Source organism: Spermophilus citellus (genome assembly GCF_964194105.1).
Source record: "Spermophilus citellus genome assembly, chromosome: 5".
NCBI lineage: Eukaryota > Metazoa > Chordata > Mammalia > Rodentia > Sciuridae > Spermophilus > Spermophilus citellus.
Window position 1 is genome coordinate 150,748,091 of NC_138186.1, and position 11,593 is coordinate 150,759,683.

Sequence of the window (11,593 nt, forward strand, 5' to 3'; positions counted from 1 at the left end):
ATTTCTTATACTTGCTAGAAGTTAGTTATACTCCATGGAAGTAAACAAGAAGGGGTCTGGGATATTGCCCATATACTTATCTTTTAGGACACACCTAATGGAACCCCAAGCTAAAGAGTCCACTGGTTTACATGCAGACAATTCTCAGGTAATTGCAGAGGCACTGAGTGCTCAGAGCCTTTGTCCAGCTGGCCTCTTGCTTTGCTGGCACTCCTGGCTGACTGGCTGGCTTTGCTGATAGTGCAAGTCAAGGGATTATTAGATTGACCACATGCCCTCCGCTTTTGTGTCTTTGTTTTTGTTTTCTTTTGGGACAGAGATAGGAAAGTTGACTGGGGAACCAGAGATCTATGAAAAAAAAAAAGATAGAAAAGGAGGAGGGGAGAGAAATTTGCAATGATAACTGTTTTCTGCTCTAAGAGTCATGAGAGAATATAGGAGTTTGATTCTGGCAGAAGCGAACCAGCAACGTGGGTCAAGAATTAACCCACAGGGATGCCAGGATAGCATCTCCTGAGACATGTCTCTAAATTACATCAAAAACTTCTATGAAGGATGTGTAAGTATTATACCAAAAAATAATCAATTTTTATGATATTTGTTTGTGTTTATTGACCTGATTTGCATGAGTGGTGATAGGTAAGTTCCTCTATGTTTATGGTGAATAATATAAATAACAACCTTATACTTCAAAATATTCTGAAGTTAAATCTATAAATAGAAGAATTCAGTATGTACCTTTAGATGTTGATGTCTTAAAGTGATTCATTCTTTCAATTCCATAATTAAGAAGTCAAAAAATTTGTAGTGACAACTAAATAAACAATATTTAAGATAGTGTTTAATATTCAATCTGTCATCTAATTTTCCAAAGGGATTAGAGGGGAAGAGGATATTAATTGAACTCAAAGCTGCTTAAAATATTTTTAAAAATTACACATTTCATTGACAATATGTCCCTATTTGACTGTTGCATTTCATATTTTGAGGGTGAAAAGGCATGAGAAATCTCATAATACAGGCATTGTATTTGTCTGATGATTGCTACAAATCTATCTTGCTTCAAAACTTCTTGAACCTGAAGTTTTAAAAATGTGATCATGAGAACATCCTTTAGAATATTCCTTTATTAATGTTTATTTTCAATGACCTTTTTCCTCCTGAAACTATAAAAGGTTAAACCTCCGACTGTGATTGGTCAATTCCACACACTTTTCTTTGGATCTGTCCGAATGTTCTTCCTGGGAGTGTTAGGTTTTGCAGTTTATGGGAACGAGGCTCTGCACTTCAGCTGTGATCCAGACAAAAGAGACATAAACCTTTTCTGCTACAATCAATTCAGGCCGATCACTCCACAAGTAAGTTTTTCTGTGAGCACATTAACGTTGGCTCCACAACACACAATTTTTTTTTAAGTAAAATAATATCAGTAAAAGGAGTACTTCAACAGGCATGGTTTCCAGAATTAATATTACTTTTTCTCTCATTAGCTGTGTATTCAGAAATTCTATTATCTATTGATACTAAAATTATACTCCAGATTTGTATTTAGAATATAGAAATTAAGTAGCTACTAAAATTAAGTAATTCATTGTTGACAGGTAAAATATCATCGTATTTTAACAATTACTGTGTTTAAGGTTTTAAATGTCCTAGTAATTAAATATGATATGTCAAACATTGCTGTGCTTATGATCTTCTATTTACTGTTTGTAAGATTTCTATGAAACTTAGAATTTTTAATTTAGCTTCTGTCAAGAATCGGCATTTTTTAGGGTATTTTTGGTTATATATTGATCCATTGATTTGACTAAGATATTTCTGACATACATTAGGTATTCTGGGCATTACAACTAGTGATTGTCCTGGTTCCTGGAGCTATTTTCCATCTTTATGCTGCATGTAAAAGCATCAATCAAGAATGTATTCTTCAAAAGCCCATCTACACTGTGATCTACATCTTCTCAGTTTTATTAAGAATTACTCTAGAGGTGATAGCATTTTGGCTTCAGATTCACCTCTTTGGTTTCCAAGTAAAACCACTTTACTTGTGTGATGCTGCATCTCTTGGGAAAAAAATGACTATTATAAAATGCATGGTTCCAGAACATGTTGAAAAGACCATTTTTCTCATTGCAATGTATACATTTACTGTAATCACAGTGGTATTATGTGTCGCTGAGGTTTTTGAGATTGTATTTAGAAGATTATGTTTTCTAATTAGGCAATGACAAGGGTTAATCATGCCATAGTTATGTATCATTTTTATTTAGTTTCATCTTATTCAGTGAGTACCTCAATTTCAAATATAAATATATGTTCTTAAAATTTACTTTGGTGTGTCTGAAATTTATGTCTACTATAAAGTATAATACTAAGTTCTAAGACAGAGATTGTTGAACAAATGTTTCATTCTACTTTAATTTTAGCATTTATTTTATTATAAAATATATAGAAAACTAATGTCAACTCATCAACATTAGTTAATCATCTCTTCCCTCACAAACAACATCTTAGTTGATCAGATCATTTTGTGGCTAAACTTTCATTATCTTTTAGCATACTGAAAATTAATGTTTAGAGATGGTAATTTACGTGTTCAAAGTCATAGAAACTAGAATCCAGATCTTCCTATTTCCATTTCCTCTGAATCATGCAGTTTTAACTTTGAGGATGTAACTATTTTTGCATTCATATAAAATATAACTTACTGAAACACAAAAGTTATAATTATTGAAGGAGTAATTCCATAGTTTGATCACTAACTTGAAGAAATGGAGCAATTACATTTTTAATACTTACATTGTTTTCTTGAAATTTTTAATATTAAATGATTTGGAAATATAACCACCAAATAAATTTAAAATTTTATGAATATTATTGTGCATGGTTTCCTCTTTTCTTGTTGTTCCCGTAAGTATCAAGTAAAAATAACCTTTACTTGATTGAAATAAAAATTATGTTTACATTAAGTTAGACTTCCTCCATAGCTAGACTTCCTCCATAGCTATAAAACTATTTAAAATAATTTCATATTGATTTATACCTTTCTGTCTGCCTGTCTTACCAATAGTCATCTTCATTTTATATCATTTAAAATCCTTATGTAATATTGCCTTACATTGTTGTCTTATTAGAGAAATAGCCATATCAACCAAATACTGAGGATTTTAGTATTTTATTAAGCATTATTGAGCCTATGTTTACTATTATGATTTTCTGGGTTTAATTTTTTTACATCATTAAGCTTTCTCTATATGAAAGCATAGGAGTAAATATAACTTTCCTTCATTCAATAAGTAGCTACTGAATAGCTAGTTTTAACATGTACTGCATTGGGAATTCATTTAAAAAGATAGTTGAAATTTAGTATCTATATGAGAACACATTCTAATGAGCAGTCTAGTACCAAGCCAAGATAGTGAGGACTGGAATAATAACTTACCCTAAAGAAAAATAATATTTATTTATTGTCTTTGTTTAAGATATCTGATCTTTGGTATCAATAAACCAAAATATTAAATTATTATTATTATTATATTTAAATTATCTAAGATAACATACCCCTTTATTGCTTATATCCAAATTGAACTGTTCTCACCAATCTGCCCACAAAGATACACATATTATTATGAGTCATATTTTCTTTCCCACAACTTGGCAAGGCTGCTAATCGTCAATTGGATGTCAGTCATAGTGTCTTCTACCTTGTTGGATGCTAAATAGTTTTCTATTGAGAGATATTCCTAATGTTTCTTCTGGAACATAGTTACATTACTTGAAAATGGTAGTTGCCTCTGCTTCCTTTTAAATTTTGCTAGATGGGACCAGTATAGTCCTTACTTTGCCCAGTGACAAAGGCAGAAACCTTTCTGAGTGCCCTATGAGGTGTCCTTTTAATGGTTAGGAAATGTTTTCCTTCCACTACTTAAAATCCTAAGTAGCATCCTCACACTGGTTGACCCATGGCTGCCGAATAAACTGTTGCATTTGCAGGGACAGGTCCTCATTGTGCCCAAGGAAAGAATGAATGCACAACGGGGAAAAGGACTTCTTCCTGGTTTGCCTCTCATTATTATCCTTCGGGAAGATCATGTTTTCAAAAAAAAAAAAAAAAAGGGCACAGCCGATTTTCTCTTAATGTATGCCCATTCATACACAAATATTTTGATTTTTTTTTTATTTAATTCATCCTTTAAAGTTGGGCACTGTCAAAGTTGCCCCTTCAATAAGAGATTTTTCCACTCTCACAGTTGGGAACAGCAACGATTTTTCAGTCCTGTGTACATCTCATGTATTGTTCCTTTAAATCCTTTTAAGCAGTTCTTGCCCGAAAAATATGTTTGAAGATGTTACTCTACCCAAAACTCAGCTGAAGACCTTTGCAGATCTCAGGTGTCTTGCTTTGTGGCTTCACCTCTAACTACAACAGTGTGGCCTTTGAATTCCATCCTCTCTGGCCTTCTTGGACTGTTTCTCCTCTACTGACAATGTAGACAGATGGATTTATGAGCCCCCAAAGGAACTCTGCTTATCTCTACGTCTTTTAAGAAAACAGCACTGCAAAAGTTGGAACATGTCTCCAAAAGTTCATGTGGTAGATACTTATTCCTTAATGCAACAGTGTTGAAAAGAGAGATCTTTATTAGGTCATGAGGGCCCGGCTCACATGAATGGATCCATGTTGTTATCAGGGAGAGGGCTTGTTATCAGAAGAGTGAATTTGTTATTTAAGCAAGTTTGGTCTTTTGCTCTCTCACCATGTGATTGACTCCTTTTGCCATAAAGGTCATCTCCTGATGCCAGATCTCTGTTCTTGGAATTCTCAACCTGCAGAATTCCAAGAAATAAATTTCTTTTCTTTATGAATTACCCAGTCTGTGATATTTTATTATAGCAAGAAAAAAAATGAAACAAGACAAATATAAATTGTCATGTTTAAAGATAGAGATAAGGTGAGAATTTGTTTGGACAATCTTTTTAATTTCTTACTGAACCACTGTTCTATTATTTCATTTTGTAGTACCTACATCAGGAGTGTTAGCAAACAGTATATCGTCCTGGATAATAAATGTTATATGTAAAAAAATTGAGATTTAAATATAAAAATTCATTTTCTGACCAAAATGAAAATATAGTAAACCTAAAAAGAACAGTTTCACTAAAACTAAACAAATTGGCTGGTGTGGTGGCTCATGCCTATAATCCAAGTTGCTAGGGAAGCTGAGACAGGAGAATAGTGAGTTCAAAGCCAGACTCAGCAAAGGCGAAGCACTAAGCAACTCAGTGAGATCCTATCTCTAAATAAAATACAAAACAGGGCTGGTAATGTGGCTCAACCTGAGTTCAAATTCCAGTACAAAAAAAAAAAAAAACAAAACTAAGCTAAACAAATTATATCTATTCGAAAAGATATTTTAAACTATTTATATAAAAAGCTCTTAAACCAAATAAATAATTTAAACTAAAGTTTTTCAGACTATTTATGTATGAACAATAGGCAGAATATTACATATAAAAATGCATGGGCTATAACTAACTTTGTAGTGCTTAGAAAATGGACAGCAGAAAATAAGTCAATAATGAACACAGAAACAATAAAGGTAATTCAAAAACAAACTTAAGAACTTCCAAATAAAAATAAGAACAAAGATAGTTTTTAAATGATGTAGGCAGATAGTTATAAATTATAAAACAAATGATATAGAATAAATAAATCCAAAATGGCTTTGGAAAATAACAATAAAATAGATAAGCCTCTGACAAATCAATTTAAGTATAGAAGTATACTACTATAATATTCATAAATATATATGTAAGTTATATATTGTCATTGGCAGATATTGTGATGATTTTAAAGATATATTATATATGATATAAAATATAATACAACCAACAAATCAAATCAACAAAATTTTGGTTAACAAGCCAACAAAGAAAATTAAATAGAAATTAAGTAGAATCATAAAACATTAATCATAAAACATTCACTTAATATCACTTAATCTCAAAGTGAATTCCTACAATTTTTTTATAAATTGTGTTTGTATTATCATTTCATTTTCACTTGCAAAAAAAAAAAAGAAAAAAAATAAGACAAATAGAAAACAACAAGAAGTTAGTAGACTTAAACCCAAATACATCAATAGCTACAATAAATATAAAAGATTTTGAAAGTCTATATAAAAACAGAGATTATCTATCTTAATGTATTTTTTTAATTGAGACAAAATTATTAACAGGAACCCCATTTTAAACATTTAAAAATATTTAATATTCAAAACATTTAAATATAGATGGTAAAAATAAAAGTTATATCATGAAACACTAAACATCAGAGAGCTCAACTGGCTATATCAATAGGAAAAAACCCAAGCAAATTTCAGGGCAAGAAATAATAACAGGAATTTAAAAAACATTTCCTATTGAGATATATATATATATATATATATATATATATATATATATATGAAGCAAAGATAGATTAAAAAGAGAAATGAATCTAATTGCAGTTTAAGATTTCAATATTTCTCAGTATTCAGTTAAATAGTAAACAAACATCATAAAGATAAAACAAAATTAAACATTACTAATAACCAACTTGAACCTATTGATTCTTATACACCACTCCTTACAATGCCAGAAGAATATATATTCTCTTCAAGTGTTATGCAAAACATTCACAGAGAGATCATTGCTTGGCCATAAGGTTGGAAATCATACAGAATACATTTATTGATAACAATGGAATTAAACTAGAAATCAACAAAAATAACAAGAATATGCCCAAATGTTTGAAAAAGTAATGATGCACTTTTACTAATCCATGGATCAAAGAATAAATTACAATGGAAATTAAAAACAAAATGATAATATAAACACAATTTATTAAAAGAAAAATTGTAGGAAGCATTAAAACAGTGTTTATCAGAATACTGAAAGTTTGTTCTAAATATTACATTTGAAAAAAATTATAAAATAGTTTAAGCATCTCATATTATGAAATTAGAAATATGATAATTTAAATATAAATTAAATAGAAGAATGGGGGAAAAGCATATAAAACATAGAGATAGAAACTGAAAGATAATAAAGAAAATTCATTAAACAAAAAGCTGGTTCATTGAAATCTTCATAAAACTAATAGATTTTAAAGTAGACCATTATAGATAATACAGGATATATAAAAAATTATCCATACAATGAAGGGAAAAAAGGGATTTCATGATAGGACATTAAAATGATTACAAGGACTCTTGAATAATGTATAACAATAAGTTTGGTACTTGGAAAAGATGGAAAAATTCCTTGAAACACATTTTCCTAAAAGCTGATTCAACAGAAAACAATTAGTATAAATAGAAGAAACATCCCTGAATCTATTAAAGAAATCAATTTTAAATCCAAACCCTTTTCAAGAAGAAAACTGCAGGTTCACATGAACTTGCTTGTAATTCTATCAAATGTTTAGAAAGAAATCATACTCCAAGATCTCTTTTGGAAATGAAGAGGGAATATTTCCCATTTCATTTAATGAAACCAGCATATCTTTGATTTTAAAAAATCTTAGCAAAAGTGTATTAACAAATGTAATCCCTCTACGTATGTGCAGATAATACATTATGTTCAAGTGCAGTTTAATGCCAGGAATGAAAGTTTAACACTGTAAATCAATTAATGTAATTGAACTATATTAAATGAATGAAGAAGTCCACAGATATCTTAATAGATACATATAAAGGCATTTGATTAAATTTAACACCCACTTATGAGGAAACAAATGATTCAAGCCTTTCATTCTAAAAAAGAATTACCTAAACTTAATAAAAGCATCTTAGGAAATCTTCAGTAAACATCTCATTTAATATCAACAGAATGAATAATTTTTCCTATAATCTGGAAAAAGGCAAGGATATCCACTTTTATCACTTCTATTTCATGTTGAACTAGAATTCAATGAAAGAAATCAAAAAAAGCAAAATATATACTTGAACATACATTTATTCAATAAATAAAGCAAACAAAGCAAAACACAAATTGGAAAAAAAGAAAATTATCTTTACTCATAAACATAATAAAGCACATAAAAAATTCTAAAGAATGTACAAAACCCTACTTGAAAAATGAAATTTATCAAAGTTAACATTTCTGCAGAATATTTCAAACAAAAAAATTTAATGTTGAAAATCTTAATCATTTTTAACTTCAATCACTTCAAATTGATCTATAAATTCACTATAATTCCAGTCAAAATCCAGCAAATTTTTGTAGAAATTGACAAATTGTTTCTAAAATTTATGTGGAAATACAATAGACCTAAAATACCTCTTGCAATTGTGAAAAAGTAAAATAAGAAGGGGGACTTATACCAAATACTCTCAAGTTTTCTTTAAAGCTATATTAAGCAGAATCTGGAGCTGGAAAGAGGATAAGCATCCTAAATAGGAACAACAGAGGGAGCAGAAATAATTCAGCATATACACGTTAATTCTTTCTAAATGTATTCATGTAATTCAATGATGCTGTAGAACTAACTATGCATGTTGAAAATGTAAACTGTAACTTTTATGGTTTCAAAAATGTCACAGCCATAGCAGAGTAAATGTGCCTATCCCAGTTTTCAGGATCTTCCCTTATTTTTCTGATAGATTTTTTCTAACAAGAAACATCTTTATTTGGGGGGATTTCAACAAATTAGGATGTGAGTCTCATGATATTTGGATGGGGGTAACACATGCAGGATACCCAAAAGATATAGCTACAGATATAACTCTTACTACATAGATTGATTTGTCTTTTACCATCAAATTAATTCTGACCACAATGGAATAGAAACTTTTACTGTGAGGTGAACATACATACACAAGGAGTCCAGTGGGCATGCAAAACTTTTAACTTTTCCCATTGAAACATGGTTCAGTTCTAATTTCTCTCCCTTTTCTTCTTCCCCTAGTCACCCTCACCCCCATCTCGCTCTGCATCTCTACCAACCCCTCACTTACCAAGGTCCTGGAAAGTAAGGGCAGATCCCTCCGAAACTGGCCAGACAGAAGGGGAATTTAGGCAAAATATCATAGTAAGTTCTTCATATAGTAAAAGAAGAACAACAAACATCACTGTTGTTAATATTTGTTTCATCTCATCGCATAATTCCAAAGTGCTGTAGTGCTAACACAGTCTGAATTTCTTTTTTTCTTATTTATTCATTTAGTTTTCCTTTTTGTTAAAATTTGTTCTAATTAGTTATACATGGCAGCTTAAAGCATTTTGGTTCATTGTACACAAATGGAGCACAACTTTTCATTTCTTTGGTTGTACACAATGTAGAGTTGCACTATATGTGCAGTCATACATGTACCTAGAGTAATGATGTCCTTCTAATTCCACCATCTTTCCTACCCCCATGCCTCTCCCTCCCCTTTGCCCAAAGTTCCTCTATTCTTTCCATGGCACCCCATCATATCAATTATTCTCTCATGAAGGTATACAGTTAAGAAAAAAGACAGTTGTGTGTTGATACAATGGGGCAAAAGCCAATTCCATCCCTTTCACATATTTGTTTACCCCTAACACCTTTCCAACCTGCCCACATAAGCAAATGAAGGACTGGAAAATTGGGGTCCCAAAGGGAGAGGTCAGGAAATAACCGGAAGGTGCAGCCTTCACAAGAAAGAGGATGATGGAATAGGATAATGGAATAGAGCAAAGATAAAATACAAGAATATATTGGTCTACCGAGACAACCCGGTCCAGTGGTAATGGTTAGGTACACAGGTTCTGAAAGCAAAACACTTAGTTTTCAATGTTAAACACTCATCCTTACTGACTGTGACTTGTGCAAATTACCTAAACTCTGTGACCCATTTTCTCATCTGTAAAATAATTATGATATCTGCCTTACAGGTTATGGTGAAATTAAATAAATTAATAGAAAGACACTAGCAACATGCATGATATGTAGTAGAGGCTCAGCAAATGCTAGCTACAATTACTTTGAGTTGTGACAGAGGGAAGGTGAAAGAATTCGTATCTGTGGCCTCATAGCAGGAAGTAAATTGTTTGTCAAAGCAATTAGGGCAGAAGTCCTGACTTGAAAAAAGTAGGCAAATCTTGAAATATTATCTATGAACACTCACTAGGGCACTGGTCCTTGACTCTAGTACATGCACCATTAAAATTTCATTAGGACCTTTTAAAATACTGATATATAGGATACGACCCAGAACAATTGAATATGAATGACTAGGGGTTAGTACCTGGATACAATCCTTTTTAAAAGCTTCTAAATAGATCCTTAAGGGTAGCCACAGTTGAAAATGAAGAAGTTATAGGTAAATAATAAATGACAAGTTGTGTGGTTGGAAAGAAGACATATATAGGTTCCAGTCTGTGTTTCTTCATTGATTTCTCTACTGACCCAGAAACTTTAAGAAGTCAAGAGAGGTGAAAAGAGAAAGACAAAGAAGAAATACAATCTCAAGATATCATTTGAGAATGTATTGCTGAGATTGGTGAAGGGTACAGAAATCTGTTCATGCTGGGTAAAAAAAAACCAAACCCACAGTGATACCATGAATTCTGCAAACAATGAATGCAGAGTGTAATAATATAAAGATGCGGAATGAGTTATTGGTGGTAGGGAGAGGGGAGTAATTAAAAAAATTGTAGCCAAAGAGAAATTCTAGAGCTTGAGAGTGTGGTTCTTGAAAATAATAGGATTTCAATGGAAATGAGTTTTAAGAAAAACCCTCAAAACTGGGGAGAGACAAAGCAAAGATGCAGGTTGTTAAAGGAGGTAAATAAAACGTAAAGTCTTGAAGTATGATTTTATGTGATGAAAATGAAAGCAAAGAGAATTGAGATCACTGATGGTAGAAAGAAAGGCTGATGCCTGTTGCACCACGGTATGAGACAACAGCATTGAATAAGTCCCCAACACTCTGTATAGAGGACAAGATAATGAATGTGAAAATACTTTGCAAATTGCTAATCATTCTTCAGTAATAGCAGTCTACAGAACATTCATTCACTAAAAATACTCACTAGCAAGTTCACAACAGAAGTTTGATTTTAGCTTCATGCATTTAGTATTTATGTTGAAAAAATCTGGTTATTTTATCCAATGTATCAACACAGAATTTTCAAATTTGAAATTTAAACTCACAATTTCTCTTCTCATGCAATAATGTAAATTAAAATTCTAATCAAAAAAGGTTACTATGGACACTATTAAGATTACTTGAGGAAATAAATGAAAGGGATAAATGCTGAATGATGCCAAAAGCAATTGGGCTTTTACTCTTTCTCCCAGTCAATAAACATTATTTTCTTGTTTTTCCCTTTGTTATCTCTCCTTTTGCCACTAGCCAAATCAACAAACGAAAAAAGCAAAACAAAACAATTCTTCTTCTTTCTACCAGCAGAGAGCGCCGGTGTCATGTACAACATCGCTGCCGAGGCGCTCAGCCCTCTTTGGGCTATAAACGCCAAGAGCCAGGCGCGCACTGCTTGTCCCTACTGAGCATCCGTAGTTGACTTGACGTCGCTGAGCAACGAGAGATAGACTGGGATGTGCCCGACGCTCGCGCGCGCG

The 11,593-nt window shown here is 31.8% G+C and overlaps 1 protein-coding gene across 1 annotated transcript; it reads left to right on the forward strand.

The window, feature by feature from the left end:
- Positions 1–520: 520 nt before the first annotated feature.
- On the forward strand, positions 521–2,231 carry GJE1 (gap junction protein epsilon 1; the record flags this gene model as incomplete). The annotated part of the gene is made up of 3 exons (XM_081295409.1): positions 521–559; positions 1,176–1,358; positions 1,836–2,231. The coding sequence occupies 3 exons, from the start codon at positions 521–523 to the stop codon at positions 2,229–2,231; spliced, it is 618 nt and encodes a 205-aa protein (XP_081151535.1).
- Positions 2,232–11,593: the final 9,362 nt, after the last annotated feature.